The sequence below is a fragment of the Pelobates fuscus genome, chromosome 2 (assembly GCF_036172605.1).
Source record: "Pelobates fuscus isolate aPelFus1 chromosome 2, aPelFus1.pri, whole genome shotgun sequence".
Lineage (NCBI taxonomy): Eukaryota > Metazoa > Chordata > Amphibia > Anura > Pelobatidae > Pelobates > Pelobates fuscus.
In genome coordinates, this window is record NC_086318.1 from 396,184,042 (window position 1) to 396,209,331 (window position 25,290).

Sequence of the window (25,290 nt, forward strand, 5' to 3'; positions counted from 1 at the left end):
CTGGATCACACTGACTGACTCCCAGACACGGGATCACACTGACTCCCAGACACACTGGACCACACACACTGACTCCCAGACAGACTGGATCACACTGACTCTCACAGCCACTGGATCACACTGACTCTCACAGCCACTGGATCACACTGACTCTCACAGACACTGGGTCACACTGACTCTCACAGACACTGGGTCACACTGACTCCCAGACACTGGGTCACACTGACTCCCAGACACTGGGTCACACTGACTCCCAGACACTGGGTCACACTGACTCCCAGACACACTGGATCACACTGACTCCCAGACACACTGGATCACACTGACTCCCAGACACTGGGTCACACTGACTCCCAGACACTGGGTCACACTGACTCCCAGACACTGGGTCACACTGACTCCCGCACACTGGATCACACTGACTCCCGCACACTGGGTCACACTGACTCCCGCACACTGGGTCACACTGACTCCCGCACACTGGGTCACACTGACTCCCGCACACTGGGTCACACTGACTCCCGCACAATGGGTCACACTGACTCCCGCACAATGGGTCACACTGACTCCCGCACACTGGGTCACACTGACTCCCACACACTGGGTCACACTGACTCCCGCACACTGGGTCACACTGACTCCCGCACACTGGGTCACACTGACTCCCGCACACTGGGTCACACTGACTCCCGCACACTGGGTCACACTGACTCCCGCACACTGGATCACACTGACTCCCGCACACTGGATCACACTGACTCCCGCACACTGGATCACACTGACTCCCGCACACTGGATCACACTGACTCCCGCACACTGGATCACACTGACTCCCACACACTGGGTCACACTGACTCCCACACACTGGGTCACACTGACTCCCGCACACTGGGTCACACTGACTCCCGCACACTGGGTCACACTGACTCCCGCACACTGGATCACACTGACTCCCGCACACTGGATCCCACTGACTCCCAGACACTGGATCCCACTGACTCCCGCACACTGGATCACACTGACTCCCAGACACTGGGTCACACTGACTCCCACACACTGGATCACACTGACTCCCGCACACTGGATCACACTGACCCCCAGACACTGGATCACACTGACTCCCGCACACTGGATCCCACTGACTCCCAGACACTGGATCCCACTGACTCCCGCACACTGGATCACACTGACTCCCAGACACTGGGTCACACTGACTCCCGCACACTGGGTCCCACTGACTCCCGCACACTGGGTCCCACTGACTCCCGCACACTGGGTCCCACTGACTCCCGCACACTGGGTCCCACTGACTCCCACACACTGGGTCACACTGACTCCCACACACTGGATCACACTGACTCCCGCACACTGGGTCCCACTGACTCCCACACACTGGGTCGCTGCAGTCTATAACCGCTTTGCCATGGATGGTGAGGAGGTAGGAGGCAGGAAGCCCTCGCAGTGCTCATGTTAAGGCTTGCCCCTCACACCCAGCACTCCCCCATCCGGCCCGGCCGATCCCTCTCCATGTGTCTCCATGCTCGAGGTGAATGACCCCGCAGGACGCCCCCGCTCCATAGCTGTGTCCAGCCACCGCCATTCCCCTCCCTGCTCCCCGGTGACGTCAGAGGGCTGTGATTGGGCGATCCCCCCGCCGGCTCGGCCAATGAGCGGAGCGGGCCTGTGATAGTGCGAATAGCGCTGGAGGGGGATCTCAGTCAGCGCTGCTGGGAGGAGGAGGTGGCGGCGGCGGTGGAGGAGGTGGAAGAGTCTCCTGCCCCGGCTCCTCCGACCGACACCGTCACACACCGACACCCGAGGTGAGCCGGACAGCGGGGGGACCGGGCCGGGCACCGGGAGGGCAATCCGAATAGCGACACGGCTAATGGGAGCCTGTCCATGGAGAGGGGAGTGCGCATGCGCAGTGCGGCCAGCATCCGTCTGTCTGTATCCTCTCATAGTAATGGCCATAGCCCTCCTAATACACAGTACTAATGGCCATAGCCCTCCTAATACAGAGACATGGGTCCTAATACACAGTACTAATGGCCATAGCCTTCCTAATACAGAGACAGGGGGTCCTAATACACAGTACTAATGGCCATAGCCCTCCTAATACAGAGACAGGGGGCTCCTAATACACAGTTCTAATGGCCATAGCCCTCCTAATACAAAGACATGGGTCCTAATACACAGTACTAATGGCCATAGCCCTCAAAATACAGAGACATGGGTCCTAATACACAGTACTAATGGCCATAGCCCTCCTAATACAGAGACAGGGGGTCCTAATACACAGTACTAATGGCCATAGCCCTCCTAATACAGAGACAGGGGGCTCCTAATACACAGTACTAATGGCCATAGCCCTCCTAATACAGAGACGGGGCTCCTAATACACAGTACTAATGGCCATAGCCCTCCTAATACAGAGACAGGGGGCTCCTAATACACAGTACTAATGGCCATAGCCCTCCTAATACAGAGACAGGGGGCTCCTAATACACAGTACTAATGGCCATAGCCCTCCTAATACAGAGACAGGGGGTCCTAATACACAGTACTAATGGCCATAGCCCTCCTAATACAGAGACAGGGGCCCCAATACAGAGACAGGGGGTCCTAATACACAGTACTAATGGCCATAGCCCTCCTAATACAGAGACAGGGTTCCTAATACACAATACTAATGGCCATAGCCGTCCTAATACAGAGACATGGTGTCCTAATACAGAGACATGGTGTCCTAATACAGAGACATGGTGTCCTAATACAGAGAACTAATGGCCATAGCCCTCCTAATACAGAGACACGGGTCCTAATACACAGTACTAATGGTCATAGCCCTCCTAATACAGAGACAGGGGTCCCAATACAGAGACAGGGGACCTAATAAACAGTACTAATGACCATAGCCCTCCTAATACAGAGATGTGGGTCCTAATACACAGTACTAATGGCCATAGCCCTCCTAATACAGAGATGTGGGTCCTAATACACAGTACTAATGGCCATAGCCCTCCTAATACAGAGACGTGGGTCCTAATACACAGTACTAATGGCCATAGCCCTCCTAATACAGAGACATGGGGTCCTAATTCACAATACTAATGGCCATAGCCCTCCTAATACAGAGACAGGGGGTCCTAATACACAGTACTAATGGCCTTAGCCCTCCTAATACAGAGACACGGGTCCTAATACACAGTACTAATGGCCATAGCCCTCCTAATACAGAGACAGGGGTTCTAATACAGAGACACAGGTCCTTATACACAGTACTAATGGCCATAGCCCTCCTAATACAGAGACATGGGTCCTAATACACCGTACTAATGGCCATAGCCCTCCTAATACAGATACATGGGTCCTAATACACAGTACTAATGGCCATAGTCCTCCTAATACAGAGACATTGGTCCTAATACAGAGACATGGGTCCTAATACATAGTACTAATGGCCATAGCCCTCCTAATACAGAGACATGGGTCCTAATACACAGTACTAATGGGCATAGCCCTCCTAATACAGAGACATGGGTCCTAATAAACAGTACTAGTGGCCATAGCCTTCCTAATACAAATACATGGGTCCTTATATACAGTGCTAATGACCATAGCCTTGCTTATACAGAGAAATGGGTCCCTAAACAGAGACATGGGTCTTAATACACAGTACTAATGGCCATAGCCCTCCTTCTACAGAGACATGGCTCCTTATACACGGTGCTAATGTCCATATCCCTCCTTTTACAGAGACAGGGGGCCCTTATGCACAGTCCTAATGTTCATAGCCCTCCTTATACAGAGATATGGGTTCTAATACACAGTACTAATGGCCAGAACACTCACTGGGTCAATGTCTATATTCACAGTCCTAAAGGCCATGAGGATCAGTGTGGGCAATACACTTCATAGGTTTATGTCCTTATAGAGAAATCTGTGCGTCTTTAAAATATAATTTCTATGCCTTTGTCAGTAGATGGCAAGCTCCTTGGGGCAGTGTTTCTCGAGGCATACCTCACACATGGTTCTAATTATTTTTACACATTGCATTCATTTTCTATATGTATTCCTGGCGTTGACACATCATTGTCTATGAAGCCTTGTGTCCTTCAGAGAAGCAATGCAAGGAAAGTACCCTCACTGACAGGGTCATCCACTAAAATAGTGTGTGTTGTCTGAGATTAGTCCAGGATACACTTGTCATGCTGGGTGAGGGTTTTTTTTTTAAAAATGTATTTATTTTTTGCTTATCCACATCTCTGCTGCTGCGTTTAACTTTTTTGCTTAACAATTGTGCTGGGAGTTGTAGTCCTGCAATCGCTCAGCCAGAAACCCTGAATGTACCTGTAGAAGCATTTTAATTGACTAAGCTTAGCATAGGAGTCATTTCCAGGTTTGGTGAGACCTCACTGTAGAAGCTGCACATCCTACGAATGTGCTGCAAATGCAAGAACTTGAGATGTAAGCCCGTATCTTCTTTTTTTTATTTTGTTTATTTTGTCTTTAATATATTCTCTATAAAAATTTTTTTACAAAAGCATTAAAATGGAGTAGATCCATCCATTTGAGAAGAATAGGTCACCTGCAGGGATCTCTTAGGATTTTGCAAGTTAAATTTCTCTCAATCAGGTTTTCTTCTACAGCTGATGTTTGCAAGACATGGATTATTGCCACTCCCATGTGAACAGTAGGTAGGGTCGTAAAACATGCTTTTAATTAGTGTAGCTACTCTTGATGGCACACATGGGGTACACAGATCTATTTTAATCTTGCTATCTACAGATTGCATGCTGTACATGTGTCAGTTGCCCTTTGCACTTTTAACGTGAGTATCTATATCTAAACTCTAGTTACCAGAATATTTGTGTATAATCTTTCAGTTCAATGGCCCATAGTTCTTTTGCAGTGATGTCATGGATTACTGCAATTGATGGGCCAATAGTGTATCTTGAATAAATATACTTATGATGTATTTTTGAATATTGCTCATGGGCCTTCAGGCTATACCTAAATTATAGGTATTTCAGTGGTGTGTGCATATTAGACTTTTGCACAAATGCATTTTAGGTGGGTCGAATTTATTAAACACAAATACAGAAAAATAAAGTCCTGCGCTCAGACTCCCACTACTCCCGGATGGCCGCAATGGCCATTGTACACATCAGTCCCAATACATACAATAAATCCAAAGGAAAAAAGTTACACTGCGTACTGTTACGTGGCTGTGTGATACAATAGGTAAATTCAAATACACAGGTGGGCTTACGTCTAATGGTCATTGGAGTGGAATTAAAAAACTAAATATGCACAGGAATTTGAAATAGTGCGCAAGTAACGTTAAAAAAAAAAAAAATATATATATAATTTTTTTTTTTTTAGTCGAATTAATTAAACATTTTTTTAGTCTACACCCAAACTAATCAAGCAGTCTGTGATTTACCTGTAGAGTTGTATTTATTGAATAAGACAACAAGTAAATCCCGAACGACTCGAAATTAAAAGGAATTTGATTTGTTCGACCCACCTGAAATGCAGTTTTCGCACAAGTCTAGTGTATATTCTTCATTTTGTTATTTTAATAAGCCCTCCAAAATATAAGTGCACCTAATTCATGACTTCATCCCCTCCATGAGTGTGAGCTGGAGTCAGATGAAACTGGTACAGTTTCGGCAAGTGGTGGGTTCACATGCACTGCTCAGTATAGAAGGATTTATTAACAGACAAACAATACAGCATTGAGAACCTCTTGCTTTCTGTGCCGTCTGCTTTATCCTTCCGTTCTAAATCATAAGCTGTTGTATGTATGTCCTGGCGAACCTATTCTGAACAAGTGTTAGGGGAAAGGTGAAAGGAATCCATCTAAAAAAAATTAACCAAAAAAAAGCAGGTATTTTTTATGCATGATGATGGTGTTATTTCTGTAGTGATAACACATTCTGCAGCCCCTGACATTTTCCAATGAGGTTGTATAACAGTGAGTAATTGACAAACACAATTATTGTCAACAGCAACTGGTGATGAGTTCCCTGTCTATAGGCTTACAATCTAAGTTGACTTTTTTATCTTTTTGTTCCAACTTGCCCTTATAAGCAGTTATCACAAGTTAAATTTGATAACCCTAATCTTGAGCTTTATTTTCTTTTATATGTACAAAAAAAAGTTCATAGTGCACAAAGAATGGGCAGAAACATAAGATTGTCGTTTGAATAGCAGAGGGTCTCCTTCAGTCCTCCCCCCCCCCTCGTAAATGCCATCACAGAGAGAAACTATACTTGTTAAATGTCTAACTATCCACAAGAAGACCCCAGATCCAAAATGCCGACCAGATCCTATAAATACACAGCAAGGCCAGATTATTTTCCTAGTCTTTGTCAATGAGGTGTACAATGGAATTTATATATTTTAATTTCTTTCATATTGTGTAACTTGTTAAAGTGTGAATTTCCAGACATTTGTACTTATCTACATGTATTTCACTAATGTCCTTGAAGTCTAGGTCAATCTGTGTTCTCTGTAGCAGAGCTTGCCACAAGGCACTATAGCACTTGCTTTTTGGTAAGACGGGCGATAGAAAAGACTCATGTGGTTTAGAGAGAGGAGGAAAAGTCTGTATGAGCGATGCAGACCTCCCAAGTGTCTCTATTTAGGAAGGACAGTCCCTATTTTGGGCCCAAATCTCTGTCCCTCTTTTCTTTGTGTCTGAGTGTATCACAGAGCTCCACAGCCATAATACAATAAGATGTCTTTAAACTACAATAATAGTGCTTAGAAATCAGTCCGTGGCAATACGAAACAGTGTACTTTTTCTAAGTTACATTTTAGTTGCGTAGATTATTTTATTTATATAGCGCCAGCAAATTCTGTAGCGCTGTACAATGGGTGGACTAACAGACACGTAATTGTAACCAGACAAATGAACGCACAGGAACAGAGGGGTAGAGGTTATTAGTAAGTCTTTCTCAGAACCGTTACACCCCCACTCTCACACTTAAAATCAAAGTGTCCCTCTTGGTCAGTTTGAAATATTGGGAGGTATGCTCACATGCATATTGTCTACACTTAAATTGTGTATTTTAAGCATAATACAGGATGTTTGGGGCTGCCATTTTATTATTTATGGAATACATAAAATTGAACCACAAATTCCAAATTTAAATCCTATTTTATATGCCTAATGGGGTCATTGTCCCATTGGCGAATATTTATTTTGTGCGACTATTCTCCTTTTTGTCTCCTTGGAAGCTTCGTTGTTGTACAGCCTTTAGTGTGTATGGTGCTTATATCACTCCTTTTAATTTACTTGGGTGTTCTGTCTTCTTATCTCCCAAGTTCCACTTACCATAGGTTTACAGGAGAACTATTATCCTTCCTAAGCTGACTATATTAGGGAAGAAAGTATACTTTTGGTATAATTAATCTCTTTTTAGTAAATGTTTGCAAAGTTAATCTGTTCCATGTGAGTTAAAACTGGTGTGTGTGCTTTTTTTTTTTTTTTTTTTTTTTTTATCTCTTCCTGTTGAGAGCTCGGAATGATTGGAGATGGTTTTCAGGGCCGTGTGATGACTCTGGACCTTCTTATCACTTAGGGAAATGTTTGACACGTATTAATGGTAATCATGATTTGGACGTCAACACAGGTCTTGCACCTTTGGGAGGATTATTCCTGAATTTGCATCTTCTTGTTTTAGATATTACTCCTACTTGGTTCACTATATAAATATCCTCGTATGCCAATGAAATGGTTAACAAGCTGCCATCAGTTGGTGAGTTCAGAATGTTATGATGTTATGTTTACTTTAGTGTCTTTTGATTTAAAAGAAACTTGTCATGACTCCCCCCTTCTCTACGCTCCAGCACCACCATGTCTTCACAGAAGTGGATGGCTGCCCCACCCGCAGTCTTTCTTAATATTTAAAGGACCACTATAGTGCCAGGAAAACAAACTAGTCTTCCTGGCACTATGTAGTCCTTATGGCCCCCCTCCAGCTGGGCTGTAGGGGTTAAAACCCCCTCAGCCACTTACCTTTCTCCAGTGCTGGGGAACTCTCCTCCTCCTGCCGACGTCAGCCTCGAATGCGCATGCGCGGCAAGAGCCACGCATGTTTTCAAACCGCCCATAGGAAAGCGTTACTCAATGCTTTCTGGTGGAAGTTAGTGTCTTCTCACTGTGATTTTCACAGTGAGAATCGCGGAAGCTGCTTCTCGTGGCTGTCGGTGAGACAGCCACTAGAGGCAGGATTAACCCTCAGTGTAAACATAGCAGATTTTCTGAAACTGCTGTTTTCACCTGCAGGGTTAAAACTAGGGGAACCTGGCACCCAGACCACTTCATTGAGCTGAAGTGGTCTGGGTGCCTATAGTGGTCATTTTAATGCATGGTGATGCTTCCCCATGCAGGACAAACCTCCTTTGTGATGCCAGCATGCTGGTGTCTGAACGGATGTCACTCCTTCCCTGTATTCCCTAGCCAGCACTTGCTAGTGAGTTACCATAGCAACCCCAATGCATGCGCTGTGGTTGCTATGCATGGGAAAACATAAGGACTGTGGTCTTTTCTGCTCTCCCTTGTCAGCCAATTCTTCTGCATAGTGTCTATGCCTGCTTTGAAACAAACTGTGACATGGTGGCCAAAGACTATTTGCACCAAAACCACCCCAATATGCTGAATTGGTTATGGTGCTCCAAATGCCCATTTTTAGGAGAGAAAAATGTCACGGTTACTCAGTACTCGGTAGACCCAAGAGTCATGAGGTTATTGGCATAAAATGTAGAGAAATACATGCAAATCTTTTAAAACTAGCGAATTGAAATAATTTCTTCTGGACCATTTTGTAGGTGGACATACGTTTCCTCTGTAATAATGCCTTCATTCATCTCCATCTCCACAACTCTGTAATGTAATTTCAAATTGGCATTCTATTATGCAAGGGGCATTGTTATGTTTCCATTTATTTTTTTTATGCATACATTTTTTTTTTTTTTTTAGTAGTGTCCCCTCCTTTGTGCCATGTCCTTACAACACCAATGCCAACCTAACATGTTTTACTGTGGCAGCTGTGAGGAAATAATTGTGTAATTTTTCAGCTTGTAATAAATACATTTTTGAATAATTCCTCTGTGTTGTGCAAGTTTGGGTAACGCTGTCCTGTGACGGATTGAACTCGGCCGCTGTAACAGAGAATCTTGCTAAAACTAACGGCAGTGTTGTACGTGTATAATTTTACTGGCAGTAATATGAAGTAAACTCATGGCTTGCATTTTGGAACGCATAAAAGGATAATTGGGGCAAACGCTTAATTTGGAGAAGTTGGTCACAACATTTCATTGATTCCCATAACAATTGCTCCAAATATCCACATTTCTCCTAGATATGCCTCAGTTTTAACTTTAGAAATGCATTTTTTTTTTTTTTTTTTTTTTTTTTTTTTTTTTATAAATAATCCTACTTGATCTCTATTGTTCCACTTTTCTATGAATTTAACTATGGACAAGTCTCTGTGTACCTATTAATTCACATTTGTGTTTTGAAAGCAAATCATCAATATGTGTTCTTAAGCATAGTTTTTTTTTTTAGCATATATCCTGTTATTCAATAAGTATAGTCACTAGTACAAACTTTCTTCTGAATTGATATTTTCTTTTTATATATATATATATATATATATATATATATATATATATATATATAATTTGTTTTTATTTTTTTACAATCTTTATTTAAAGAAGTTATTGTCAAAATTTTCTTGAAGCCAGAGGTTCACAATGGTAACAGGCAAGTAGGCCTACAGCAACCATGATAGTACAAAAGTATTCCTACACACAAATGCCACCAGTAGTGAGCGTGACCGTAGCAAGCCCCAGTAAAACCGGAATTTTCTGATTGATTTAAATTGGTGGTCCAGCTGTTTTAATCGTGAATCATTCATTACTGAATAACACAAATAATAAAACTATGAAAGTTGTTTTAAGGTACCGCCTGTACTTCCCTGATCTATCTTGTTTTTATTTGCTGCCAGGGGTTGCCGCAGCTCTGTGCGCTGAAGATGGCCATCACCATGGACCGCACGGGAAAAATGGGATTTCTTCTATTGAGAATGCTCGTGAGATTTACTTTTATGGTCTTCAATAACATGGTTGCAATCCCGTCCTATGTATTATATTTAATAGTTCTGCAACCTGTAAGGTTTCTAGACAGAAAACTGTTCTGGCACATTGAAGGAGTTATGTTTAAATGGCTCCTGGCTATGGTGGCTTCTTGGGGATGGACAGCTGGATATACAGGTAAGACGTTCTCTCTTTAAGTAGCTTATAGTTTACAAAGATGAATTGCTTTTGACAATACACCATTCTTATGAATAGAAGCCGATACTAGATCGTCATATCCGGAGAAGTGTCTTGCTTGAATTTACACTGCACTTTTTTTTTGTTTTTTTTACCATTTTGTTTCTTGAAAGCACTACAAACCACCGCCCAACACTGAAAGGGTTTTAAATATATTGTAAACTGGCCAGTGGTGTATAATCGGGTTTGGCTAATCAGTATCTGCATTCTGTATTATCTAGGTAGCCATTAGTTGCAGCCCTGCTGACTTTTGTTTATTCTCTTTAATAGTTTATGGAGAGATCCATTACATTCTATGTGGAACATAGCATTGGTAGCTTGTATTTGGTTTTAATATAAACCAATCCCTGCTGGATTATCCCCAGTGTAGCTGATACCAGAGGGGGAATCTCCGAACTCACCCCATTGTTCATTTTTAAAAAATTTTTTTTTTTTTTGTCTGTTTATATTTTAAAAAGTCTTGTCCTGTCCATCTGTTAAAATGGCTGCTCTATATTTTGTTTCACATGTGAGCTGTGTGATTGTTAAGTTATTGATTATTCCTGAAATCTGAAGTGCTCGTGTTGGCCTGAGGACAGCGTCGTGATTCACAGCTATAAACAGCCCTAGTTTCATGTAAGTGGCTGTAATTGTTGAAGCTATCATACACAGTTCATGAGTGCAAATAGTTCACTAGACTAGTTTTAGTCTTTTTTTTTTTTACAATTTTGCAATGGGGAAAAAAAATTGTTTTATTTACGCAATTAAAATAGTGAATTGGTAATAGACCAGGTTACCACTTTTTGTGTGTATGTGTACATTTCATTTTTTTTTTTTTTTTGTATGTGCAGTAGCTTTTCTGTCAATATTATATATATATATATATATATATATATATTCTTTTTTTTTTTATTATTATAAATCTTTAATATTTTCATCAGTAATGAAAGATTTGACAAAAAAAAAAAGCTAATCAGTAGACCGGGAAAAATACACAAGTCCCAATGGCGGGACAATGCATATAAGACCTAGTGCTATAACATTTAGGATCTTGCAGGATTTACTTGGAGTACCAGGTCATCTAAATGCTAAAAAAGTAAAACTCGGATCTTGCACCTGGAAGTTAGGTCAAAGTGATATGGCTATGCCATGGGAAGAAAGGAGAAATTTATTAAAGGGAAACTCCAGTGCCAGAAAAACAATCCGTTTTTCTGGCACTGGAGGGTCCCTCTCCCTCCCACCCACCAATCCCCGGTTACTGAAGGGGTGAAAACCCCTTCAGTCACTTACCTGGGACAGCGGCGATGTCCCTCGCCGCTGTCTCCTCCTCCGCGACGCTCCTCCTTGTGATTGCGTTGGCCGGTGGGCGAGACTGATCTCGCCCACCGGCCGAGGAGACCTAATGCGCATGCGCGGAAATGCCACGCATGTGCATTACGTCTCCCCATAGGAAAGCATTGAAAAATCATTCAATGCTTTCCTATGGGGTTTTGAGCGACGCTGGAGGTCCTCACACAGCATGAGGACGTCCAGCGACGCTCTAGCACAGTGCTAGAACCCAGGAAGAGACCTCTAGTGGCTGTCTAATAGACAGCCACTAGAGGTGGAGTTAACCCTGCAATGTAATTATTGCAGTTTATGAAAAACTGCAATAATTACACTAGCAGCGTTAAGGGTAGTGGGAGTTGGCACCCAGACCACTCCAATGAGCAGAAGTGGTCTGGGTGCCTGGAGTGTCCCTTTAAGGCCACCTTGGGGAAAAAGTAGAATTTGGTCAAAAAGGAGCATTGCAGTATGCGGAGTGCTCAAAATTCTGCTACCAAATCTTGATGATGCTATTTTCTGATTCTATACTAACATTATGGAGAGTTGGGGGAGTAAGGGCAGGGATGGAGTGAAGCATGTGAGTGGGGTTATGTGCAAAAATTACATTACAGAAGAAAGGAAGAGGAGGGAGAATGAGTCAAGAAAGAAAAGGAGGGGAGAACGACACAAGAATGGTGTGTGTGTCCGAGCCCTGATACAGGGATAAAGGAGAGAGAGAGAGAGAGAGAGAGAGAGAGAGAGAGTGTAGGTAATTGGGGCATCCATGCTCAATTTTTTTTAGCTTAATAAGTAGAACTCTTGAAATGTAGGAACTCACCTATGTACTTACATCTAGGTCAAGGGCCCCAAATCTTATGGTATGACTTTGTTGTAACATGTGTTTGAGGGGGGGAGGGGGGTGATAGTCTTTCCATATCCACAGCCCTTTTGGTTTTCCAGATATAAAAATTAAGGGTTGGGGTTCTGTTGTTAACTCAAACCTTGAGAGCATGAGAAGTTGAGAGTGCCAAGTCAGGCACAAAACCTAGTAGAATTTGCTATCTACAGCTGCTTTTTGCCTTTCCCTGCTCCCCATTTTTAAATGCAGGGTGTTTCATTTCCATCTACTTGAATGTGCATATCAGTTGATTTTGGTACACATATTGGAGGCAACATCTTATTAGGTGGGCTACTAGTTGCTGCCATTTTTGCTAATTTTTTTCTTTTCCTTTTATCTATTTTTCAATAAATTGTACACTTTTTCATTACCTGTGGCATTATTTTGGAGCTAGTACAGTTTGCGTACTTTAGTGGAAATATTGGTTTACCACATATCTATTTATTTATTTATTAATTTTTTTTATTTTTTTTTAAAGGATCACTGTTACTTGGAGTCTCTGCATATTTTTGGAAAGACCCACCAGGTGACATGCTAGTATACATAGTGGTACTTGGGGATAGAAGAGAAATATACTTTTATTGGCATCCCCATCTTCCAACCTTCAAGAATAGTTCATTCTTTGTTCCGTCATGCATGTGTGGGTCTATGGAAGAATTACTTAGTTTAGTTTAATATAAATACCAATAGATAAATCTTAATTTCTATAATAGGTTTAGGTATAATTATCTCAGGAAGGTCTGGCCATTTTTCTCTGTGGATGTGGTGGTGGTAGTTGCTAAAAGAATGAGGTGTCACTTACAAAATTGACATTTTAAATAGATGTGTTTTTAAAACATTACTGAGTTTTAAATAAGACTGAATATTAATCTAAAAACTCGTAGACTGCAATGGAATTCCTTTGAAATTCGAACAAACCAAGGAGAGAGAGAGAGAGAGAGAGAGAGAGAGAGAGAGATAATTACACTACTGTATTTGCTATGACCGCAGGAGAACCACCTGTAGAAGAGTACTCCTGCTCAACCATGTCACTCGTTGGCTGTTGGCAGAGATGTCTGTAAATACTTGATTGGAAAGATTTATATTATAGAATATTGAAACATCCTGTGACTCGGTATGCCTGATGAGTGTGTCATCCCCCAATAGCTGTTGAAGTCTGTTATTGTGTTATCCAGACACAGTTTCATAAAGTTTCATACATGTTTGGTCCCATGATCAGCCTGGAACACATGACATTTTTCTACTGAAAATTGTGTAAGTGTGGAAGGAAGACTGGAAGATGGGCTATGTGGAGGGAAGTTAGAGAGAAGAATGAGCAGGAGAAAAAGAGGGATGATTAGAAGAGTGCAAAGAAGGGGGGGACCCACTATCCCAACTTTGGTAGACTTGGAGAGTTTACATTGGTTACCCCAGGTGCCTGGGAGCCTGCTTACTTCCCTGAGCTACACCTTTAAAGCTCAGTGAAACCAGATTGAAGTATACTTCTGGTTGTTGACAAATAAGTCCAGGATAATCTCCTCTGTGGAACAAATACCCGCAACTCGAGCAGTCCAGTCTGGTACTGTGGGAACCGCTCTGTCTTCAGAAGGTCAGGACCAAGCTACGGGTGGCGTTCACCACATGGGACAACCATAGATTTGTGATCCGCTAATAGATTTTATATTTGAATAATTCACCAAGCGTGGCGCACCTGGGGTCCTTCTATAGTTGCAGAGTGATTTTGTATGTTATATTGATATTGCATGTTCCTTATGTTCAACAACAACTTATCAGTGCATTAAAAAAAACAAATGGAGAGGGGGAGTAAAGTTTCGATCTGTTTATAAAAAAAAAAAAAACCTTTCTGCCTTCTTTTTGTGATTTTTGATATTGATGTTTTAGCTTTTTATTTGTATGGTCTTGTGTTTTTGTGTTTCAATTGTACACTAGACATGCTCGCTATGCTGGTTACAACTACGTGTTTTTTCGTCCACCCACTGTAAAGCGCTGCGGAATTTGTCGGCGCTTTATAAATAACATAATAATGCTTGGCTTCAGTGGTTGTGTGTGTAATTTTTTTTTTTTCCTCCTGTCTCTTTAAAGGTCATTTAGTGCCATTGCACACACCCTGCTGTCACTGTCACCTTGAGATGCTACTAGTACTGTACATTACAGAGGTTATTTGATCTTGTGTTTAGTCATGCCAGAGAGACAGCATGAATGCCTGAACCTTTATTAATAGAACAGTTCTTAATATTTTTGAATACTTCAGCACATGATCTTTTTTTTTTTTTTTGGTGCTGACATTACAGTTCTGCTCTTATTGTTACTCCAACCCTTTATAAATAACTGGATTTTTAAATGTAGAATACCCAATTGGGCTGTATTAAACCCACAGAAACCTATAAAGGGGGAGGAGGGGGAGAAACACGCCACGTCCTATGTCACAACCTCCCTCGCGTGGTCCAGTCTAATGCTTGGAGATGCCATGGAGGGGAGGAAAAATACAAAAAAACTGAGCACTAAAGGGAGGTGGAGAAGGTGCGGAACACTCTGCTGAGGGAGAGGAGATCAAGCTTACCCTTGCAGGTACACTCCCAGCGCTAACAAGATATATAGAAATATCCCTTTAAACACCAACAAAGTGCCACTCTGACAGTGCTGGGGGTGTAGATAATTTAAAAGAAAGACAAGTGGGATACAGTCGCATACCTAAAAAAATAAATAAATAAACAGGACATAGTGCAACACATTGTATATCAATTAATTTATATAATAGTGTTGCACTAATTGATATACAATGTGTTGCACTATGTCCAGTTTATGTTTATCATTTTAAGTAGATGACTGTATCCCACTTGTCTTTGAAATTATCTACACCCCCAGCGCTGCCTGTAAAGAAAAAAGCTGACCGCGGTTGCCGTCACGCACTGTGCGCTGACAATACTTATTTTTGCACAGAATTGGAATAAAGCCGAAGTTGCGTGTGCTGCTATGTAGCTGGATACCAGCAAAAAAGTGCAAATATCTTTGAGTGTGCTGTGTTTTAAAGTAGTTTCCTACCACCATGACTAATTTACAAACCACGCTGAACATTGTGGGACAAGTGCTTGTCCCCGCAGGAGGAAAGAGTCCACACACGAGGATATATCTGGTGGACAGAATACTACGCCATCTGTTCCTTTGTTTATTACCGTGCCAGCAACTGTATAACCAGGATAGAAGATTGAAAGACCTTGCATACACTATGTGTTTATATTTGGGGATGGCATCGTGTGTCACCAAACTAGGTGAGGATTCCATTTATTGTGGGGAAGCGGTGTTTATATGGAAGATCTTGTGCAATTGGAGTTTTGTTCTCTTTCAGCCTAAATTGATTTTTTTTTTTTTTTTTTTTTTTTATGGAAGTCTCTAGCTGATGGGCATATGTGTGTAAATTCCCAAGATAAGGCCTTTCCTTAGAGAACACTTTAATTAGCGCTGCTGTGCAGTCAGCCAGGTTTGTTTTATTGTGAATTCAATGCTGTATTGTAGATGAGATATGATATTGTCTTAATATTATTATATAGTCTGTTACTTTTTTGTCAAAATAAAGTGTTTTGTGATTTATTTATTTTTTAATTTTGTTTTTTTAATTTTGCCATTTATTTAATTTTGCCATTTATTTACATCCTGTGGACTGCTCTTCTGCAATGCAATCTACATTTAGTGCACATTGAAACTTTATGAAATAAATGACTAGTAGTTATTAGTTTATGGCAAATTTTATATAGACTTTAACATGTAACTGAATAGTAATTTAAACCACATTTCCTTTTATAATTAACAAAATGAGATAATATAGACTGAAACCACGTAATTAAAAAAAAAAAATAATTGCATGTGGCTGCAGTTCAGCTCTTACATTATATAGAAGGTATATTTATTATGTTCATGGGATGTAATCAATTTATTATTTGGCATTCATTTTTGTGTTCCTTAGTAGTTTAGCCCCTTAGTGATCGGGACTCATTTTGCTTGTTTGGATCTCGTCTGCATGTGGCTGTTTCTTGTCTTGGCGAAAGTATTTTGGTCGGCATATAGAGAAGTATGCAGACTCACCTGATTTAACTTGGAACCCTGGTTAGGTCAACTAATGTGTCTGCCCTACAGCTTGCTTTACTGGGGGCAGGATCTATATGGGAGCATTCAGTTGATTATCCCAGTCTTGACGGGTGACATGTAAAGGATGTCATGATATTAATGAGTTTATCCATCTGTATCTATATGTAATAATGTAGTTACAAGATGTCGGTCAGTTAGTATCTGGAACATGTACATTACCAAATACCATCCCATAGCTTGTGCTGTTAGTGGAATACATACAGTTACTAACTTTTAAGACATTGCACTCTGAGTGTGAAAATGATTCCCTAATTTAATCAGTATGCTCTATGCACTGTTTTTGTGACTTTAGAACGTATTGTGATATTCTAGTCTCTATCTAGTGAGCCAGTTCAGTAACCTTGAATTGCACTTTACCAAAAAAATGTCCCCCACCCCTTTTTTCTTTTCTTTTTTCTTTTTTTTTTAATTTTAATTTTAAATGTTTATTCATTTTTTTTTTTAATCTAATTTATTTAGAAGCAATGAGGAGCCTGATGTAGCAGGTCTATTTATTGTTTAACCCCTTATGGACACGTGACATGTCGTGATTCCCTTTTTATTCCAGATGTTTGGTCCTTAAGGGGTTAAAGGAACACTTTTGTATCTGGAATGCAAAGCTGTACTTAAATTAAAGGGACCCTATAGTCACAAGAACCACTACAGCTTTATGTAGTGGTCCTGGTGTCTATAGCCTGTCCTTGCAGGCTGACTACTCTGAATGCTGCCTTTTTACAGAAAAGGCAGCGTTTACATTGTTGCCTAGGAACACCTCTACTGGCAGTCACTCAGACTGCCACTAGAGGGGCTTCCTGTATCAGTGCCGCACAGTGTACAGCATTGGTGTAAAACCTCTCCACGCTCAGCATTACTCTTAGTGATGCATTGGTTATTCCTGACTCCATATCGTCCCTTTAACCCTTGAATTCACTCACCTTACATCTGTGCTGTTCCGTTACTGCCTCCTCTGTTGGTGCCGAGGGGAAATCTGATGCGCAGTGCACGTGCTAGGCCTTCTCAATAGGAAAGCATTTAATCAATGCTTTAGTATGGGGGATTTGAAGACTCCGAATGTCCTCATGCAGGACATTGTTGTTTCTCTACAAGTGCAATGTTTTATATTGCAGGGTTAAGAGAAATATGGCAGTGCACACAGAACACATTAATGAGAAAAGTGGTCTGGGTCCCTTTAATACAGGACAGGGCAAAAGTATGTGGAAACCTGATTGTTAACCAAAAAAGAAATAATGAGGTCAAACCAACCTCCTGTTTGTTTATTTATTATTTATTTATTTTAAATAGATGGTGTATTAAAATGTTAAAAATATATAAAAAGCTACAGGTAGATCCACTCTAACGAAAAAGAGGCTCTTATCAAATAAACTCCTGTGCAATAGTTTATCCCCGAGAAAGGTTCATACCGCTGTTGCTCTATGTGGGAGCGGAGACAGCTTAACCCCTTAAGGACACATGACATGTGTGACATGTCATGATTCCCTTTTATTCCAGAAGTTTGGTCCTTAAGGGGTTAAAGTTAGACAAAGCTGATATCAGACAGCTAAAATGAAGTATTGACCCCTCTAGGGGCTGTCTTAGAGTTATAGCCATTTTGACCAATCATTCCATACAAAGCCACTTTTATCACGTTTGCAGTCCTTTTTTAAGGTGTAATAATTCCCTGTTTAGGTGCTAGACCTAGAATGTAAAACAAAGTGCAACAAAGAGAGCTGCGGTTATTTGCTTTAGAACTTCAGTGAGGCCAGACATGGGTTGGTTAGACTGGGTTGTTGTTGACTTTCCAATTCATTCCAAACATGTTCAGTGAGATTGTGGTCAGGACTATGTACAAAACTGCCAAGTTTTTCCATAATGATATGGGAAAAAAACTGTTTTTTGTGGTGTATGATCTATCTTTATGGGCAATATGTAGTGTACACTTGGTCTGCTATTGTCTCCGTAAGCTATAATTATTTTGAGAGCCTTGACACTATAGTCCCCAGACCAGTTACAGCTTATTTTATTTGTTCTGATCAGTAGAATCATTCCCTTCAGGCTTTTTGGAGTAAACACGGTCTATCTTTTCAGAGAAAATGCAATGTTTACATTACAGCCTAGTGATAACTTCACTGGCCACTCCTCAGATGGCTGCTAGAAGAGCTTTCTGGGGCAGTGCTGCACAGTGCGTAGTGCTGATTGGTCAGAACTGTGTTTGACTTGTACTGGCTCTGCCCCTGATCTGTCTCCATGACCGTCTCAGACAATCCTATGTGAAAGCATTGAGGGTGGGGGACAGAGGGGCTAGATGGTGTTCCTGGCCCTATAGTGTTCCTTTAATTTTTGTTTTGTTATATTTTTTTTTTTTTTCTTCTAAAGTCTGCAAGAAAACACTATGTAACAATGAGAAATAAGAGTTAAAGTGTCTGTCACTTTTAGCAGTCTATGTATTTTGCCACCATCTTCAGCTCCTGGTGCACCTTCTGCCATGTGCCTGCATCACTGCTCTGCTCTTAACATGCGCGAGTGTTCAGCACAGAGATCTATGGAAGACCCTGTAAGACCGCAGGATCCCCTTTACATCCGCTTTGGTGATGTGAGGAGTTGCCTGTTTCCAAAATCATCGCCTTTTGTAAAGTGTATTGCCGACTTCAAACTTTTATGTAAGACAGAGTAGTCTCTACTTTTGATCATGTTCATACACGGTCAATATACCTATTTCATAAGGATTGTGTCTTTAGACAATCCTATTATATTGCTGTGACAGGGCTGCTTGAAATTTTGAAAATCCTCCCCCTTTTTGTATGTAGTTTGTTAAATTGTTTACGGTTTGTGTTCTGTTTAATATTTGGCTCTATTTTTATTTTTTCCTCTTCATAAATCTAGCACGGGGTCGTAGGTGAACATATTAATTGCTTGTTGTTGGGTTTATTACTTATCTTCCTCTACAACGCTCTGGTAAACGTTTTCTTTAGTTTCACGCTCCTGTCAGTACACCTGCTGTGTTGCATGAGCGTGCACTTTGTGGCAATGGCATTGTTGGCCTGCCATTAAATAGCCTGCCCTGAGGGAGAGAGTCATTGTCGTGATAAAAATGAACACCAATCAGTATGTGTGGTTATTGTTTTGCTGCATTCAATACCATTCCAAAAAACTATTTTGCAAGGTTATGTATAAGAACAAACTCCTGGATTGCTTAAAGGACCACTCTAGGCACCCAGACCACTTCAGCTTAATGAGGTGGTCTGGGTGCCAGGTCCTTCTAGGGTTAACCCATTTTTTCATAAACATAGCAGTTTCAGAGAAACTGCTATGTTTATGAATGGGTTAAGCCTTCCCCCTATGTCCTCTAGTGGCTGTCTCATTGACAGCCGCTAGAGGCGCTTGCGTGCTTCTCACTGTGATTTTCACAGTGAGAGCACGCCAGCGTCCATAGGAAAGCATTATGAATGCTTTCCTATGTGACCGGCTGAATGCGCGCGCAGCTCTTGCCGCGCGTGCGCATTCAGCCGACAGGGAGGAGAAGAGGCGGATCGGAGGAGGAGAGCTCTCCGCCCAGCGCTGGAAAAAGGTAAGATTTAACCCCTTTCCCCTTTCCAGAGCCGGGCGGGAGGGGGTCCCTGAGGGTGGGGGCACCCTCAGGGCACTCTAGTGCCAGGAAAACGAGTATGTTTTCCTGGCACTAGAGTGGTCCTTTAATAAAAGACTAACATGAACTCCATGCAGTTAGCACTGTACTAACAATGGTACTCTATTGCGTAATGTTTTTATTTTTAATTTTTTTTATTTATTTATTTTTTATTAATAATCTGCCTGTCTGCCTTGTGTTCTGCAGTGTGCTCACAATGATCAATGACCTGCTGTGTGCTAGGCATTGTTGGGGGGGGGGAAACTCAACATGGCCTACAGTTAGTCTCAAACTCAGGTCTTTAAAAAAAAAAAAAAAAATGTTGTTCCCTTGTGCAATTAGAGAGTACTTATACTTTATTTTTTTAATTTTTTAAAATTTTTTAATATATGACTGATCCAGCACATTAGGTAAGGATTGGATCAGTCCTAATATAAAATGCTGGCAAATTCCCTCGGCATGAGATGCAGCAACCCCGGTTGGTAGTTTTGGCTTTCTTTGGGGACTTTTGTGAGTGCGTTGTATCAGAAGATGCACTCATTGCAAGCACATGGGCAGTTTATGTACATATGCTGACAGTGCAATACTGCAATAAACAGTGTTATCACTTTTGATTGCATAGAGCGGCGTAAATGAATTGTGTTGTGCGCCAAGGGAAATTTTAAAGGATTAGTCTAAGCATCATAACCTCTTCAGCTTCTTGTAATGAGTATGGTGCCATTAGTCTCGGGGGGATGTCCCCCCTCCCTCCATCCTCCTGCTACAGTCTGATAGCTTTGGCGGCAATATAGCGTCAACTGATTTAAGCTTGAGTTGATCTGCATTATCGCTGAGTTTTTTTTTGTGTTGGGCAGATCCCCAGTTTTTGTCAAAGCACTCCTAATCTGTTAGACAGAATATGGGTGTATGGCTTAGAGTTGTTGTGTTTGTGGTTTGTAGACTGCCCCTTTAAAGTATTTGCACATGCAATATCCACCTTACATACATTGGAGGAAAAAAAATCTATCTGAAGCTAGTTTTCGATTTTAAGTAAAATAACTCAATGTCTGTTACCTTCTACTCTGCTTCCAGTGCAGTGGTCCAGGGGCATAGGGAAAGGTAGCTTTTACTTGAACCACTTCTTCGTGGCCACCAAGGGATCCACTTCAGCTTCTAGTGCGTCTTCTGGCGGAAGCGGTCATCAGTGCTGTACTATTCTTGCGCATGAGCAAAACCCTAATGTCTAATGATGGTTATGGGCTTGGCAGCGGTAACTTCACCTTTTGTCAAGCGGAGGAGAAAAGACATAAAGTAGTCCCACATTGTCTTAATTATTTATTTTGATTGTGTTGGCATTTTAGTGAAATTCCAACACAGTCTTTATTCTTTCTATGTACAATTTTCAAATGATCACAAACTGCTAGAAAAGCTTTTAAAATTATTTAATTTTTATTTTCAGCAGATTTTGATCATTTAAAAAAAAAAAAAAAAAAAAACTATCCAAAGGAATTAAAAATCTATATTAAAAAAATAAGTGTGTGTGTGTGTGTGTGTGTGTATATATATATATATATATATATATGTGTGTGTGTGTGTGTGTGTGTGTGTGTGTGTGTGTATATATGTATATATATTAATGTGTGTGTTTGTGTGTGTGTGTGTATGTATATATATGTATATATATATATATATATATATATATTAATGTGTGTGTGTGTTTGTGTGTGTATACACACACACTATACTAAATTAGTTCTATTAGAACTTTTAAACTATAAGGTAGCTGTTGTGGCAAATTTATGTAACACACGCACAATCCAGCGCGCACTCACTGGACACCAACTTCAAAACTCACAAAATGTAGTGGTTTAATTAAAAGCACCTGACTTTGGCAAAAATAATGGGGATTTTGTCATGGTTTAATACATTGCATAAGCCTGCCACTACTCCAGGATACCCCATTTAGTGAGCTTGGATGTTGGTGATGAGTGCGTGAATGCGCCGAATCTTGTCTAACTGTTAAACTATCCTGAAAAGTTGTTATTCTGAATGGGAAAAGTTCATCTGGTGGCAAATATTAACAATTCTAACAACCGGCAAGAATGAGTCTTTACATTTAAATCGTGATATTTAAAGGACCACTCTAGTGCCAGGAAAGCATACTCGTTTTCCTGGCACTAGAGTGCACTGAGGGTGCCCCCACCCTCAGGGACCCACTCCCGCCCGGCTCTGGAAAGGGGAAAAGGGGTAAAACTTACCTTTTTCCAGCGCTGGGCGGGGAGCTCTCTGCCTCCGAGCCTCCTCCGTTCCTCCCCGTCGGCTGAATGCGCACGCGCGGCAAGAGCTGCGCGCGCATTCAGCCGGTCACATAGGAAAGCATTCATAATGCTTTCCTATGGACGCTTGCGTGCTCTCACTGTGATTTTCACAGTGAGAATCACGCAAGCGCCTCTAGCGGCTGTCAGTGAGACAGCCACTAGAGGAAATAGGGGAAGGCTTAACTAATTGATAAACATAGCAGTTTCTCTGAAACTGCTATGTTTATAAAACAATTAGTTAACCCTAGCTGGACCTGGCACCCAGACCACTTCATTAAGCTGAAGTGGTCTGGGTGCCTAGAGTGGTCCTTTAAATGTAGAGCGTTACGGACTAGTAATTTAAACCTAATCTGCACCTTTTGAATTGCAGAAAGATGTTGTTCAAAGGATTTGGAGCCCCATAACAAACCGAAGATCTCTGGAAAGCGTTCAATGCAAAAAAACAATGTTACACAGCCATAAAGATATCGCTAAAACCTGCGGTTGCCGTGGATTATGTGCATGTTGCTATAGGCATTCCAACAGCGGCAGTTTAGTACTTTCAGGCCATGTGCAAGCCAATTGCAACAATCACCTTGCTAAAAATGATCCTCACGGCTATATGTATTATAGAGTAATTCAAACTATTCAAAGTTCCTGTATTTGCTGCCAGTTCATTAGCTGCTCGGCGAGCTCTCCCAAAGAGGAAGTGATCTAAACTTTCCATAGCAACCCGACCTTGCCTCATAAGCATTGCTTCATAGGCCTGATGAATGTGTTTCTGAGCACAGATCCTTTGTAGAAATTTAACCCCTAAAATACACTTCCTGTAACTCTAGAAAACTCATGTCATTTACAGAAGTATATTTTTATGTACAAAGCAGAGCGCCGTGCTGAACATGGTACCGAATGTGTGTGGTTCCTTGGCCTGCCCCTTTAAATAACATCCCAGTGTTCGTGGTAAATTACAATCCCCCATCAGACATATATTGACATATTAATGGCTGCCTGTGAGCTGGTAATGGTGGTTCACTGGGAATGGGTTGCTGGTGTTATGCATGAAAATTTTTAAAAATGATCGATATGAAATGCTGCATATGTGGAGTTTAACCCCTCTGCTGCCGCAGGTGTAACTCCAACTGCAGCAACATTATGGAGGGCTGGCAAATGTCAATTCTGTGCAACTTTCATTACACAGAATCGCATTCATTTGTTGAAAGCAGTCAGCTGACATGCTCAGCCAACGATGATGAAGGCATTGACCCAGGTTTAGCATCGGTTTTCCCATTACTGGGAAACTGGGCCCTCTTCAGAACTACTATAGTGGGCTGTAGTGATTATGATGATTAGAGCAACCCTTCATAGTGCCTGGAGTCCCACGGTGCAGTCTTTCCATTCAACATCAACCACTTCAGTGAGGTGAAGCAGTAATGGTGCCCACTGTGTCACTTTAAGCTCAATTTAAACTATTAAACTTGGGTTTTCTTGTGCCACATTTTGCTAGTTTAAATTTACAGAACTTCTTGTTCTTTCATTCATGTTCCTGCTTGTTGTCATTAGGATATTGCCTAGCCCTGTTGAGGTGTTCTTGGTAAACATGACCTAGGACAGGGATAGGCAACCTTCGGCACTCCCGATTGTTGTGGACTACATCCCCCATAATGCTCTTACACACATTTTTCTGGCAAAGCATCATGGGAGATGTAGTCCAAAACATCTGCAGTGCCGAAGGTTGCCTATGCCTGACCTAGGATATTACCTAGCCCCTAGAAATAGGAAATTGCAGGAGAACCCTTCTACAGGTGGTTCCTCAGTTTGCTATCAGTGATATTCTCCTTTCTGAGTCCCTGATATTCTGGCAATGAATGATTTGAGAGGATTGTGCTGGTCGGTCGCTAATCAGAGGGACAGGATCACAGCGGGACTAGACTATGGATATTATAGTAGTGTAACTCTTGTGGCCCTCTGATACACTTGCATCACTGGGATGAAGGATAGAAATCTGATTTTATTATAACCGCTCCTAATGCAAATTAATATATACATTTATCTTTGTGAGCTATTAAAGCTGACAGTAAATCTGTTATTGATGCGTTATTTCTTAATTTTTTTTTGAGAAAAGGATTGAAGTTTTTTTTTTCCAAATCAATGTGGCTTGTGATGTAATATTTTGCATGTCCGTATTTGAGTCATGCTCTGCCCTTCCTTTACACGTAATCTCGGGTTCTGTTATTCGCTCTAGTTGACTCTTCCTTGACCTGTCATGCCGATGAATCCCAGTTTCTGGATTGAGGGTAGATTTATGCAATTGATTCATTTTTGGAATGTCGAAACAAATTGCCTAAAAAGTATTTTTTTATAAACGGTTTTCTTAATTGAGCTTCGTATGGAATTGCTATTTTATGTAGTGAATCATGCAGAAAACATAAAGGAAAACGTGTGTTTTATTTCCCCCCCCTGGATTTTTAATGTTTAATTATCTCAGTACTTTTATCAAACATGTTTTTGTGAAATGTGAAAAATAGTCTGATGTAGAAATCCACACCATCTTCGTTCTGTCCTTTTGTGCTTGGCAGTCAGCGTAGAGAAAGCCAAACAGAAAAAAGGAGAAACAAATCTATATTCTTATTTCTTGTCTTCAATATGCCATTTGCTAAATATTGAATATATTTTTACCGATCATCTCATGAAAGAAAAAATGAATGGAAGTTATCGGTGATTTTCAAAGTTTTATTAAAAAG

At 41.4% G+C, this 25,290-nt stretch overlaps 1 protein-coding gene across 1 annotated transcript in view; it reads left to right on the plus strand.

The window, feature by feature from the left end:
• Positions 1-1,736: 1,736 nt before the first annotated feature.
• Positions 1,737-25,290, plus strand: part of LPGAT1 (lysophosphatidylglycerol acyltransferase 1) — a 77,947-nt gene continuing 54,393 nt past the window's right edge. Inside the window, exons 1-2 of the mRNA XM_063443871.1 lie at positions 1,737-1,820; positions 10,023-10,287. Coding sequence (XP_063299941.1) covers positions 10,050-10,287 — 238 coding nt within the window. The 5' untranslated portion in view covers positions 1,737-1,820; positions 10,023-10,049. The remainder of the gene's footprint in view (positions 1,821-10,022; positions 10,288-25,290) is intronic.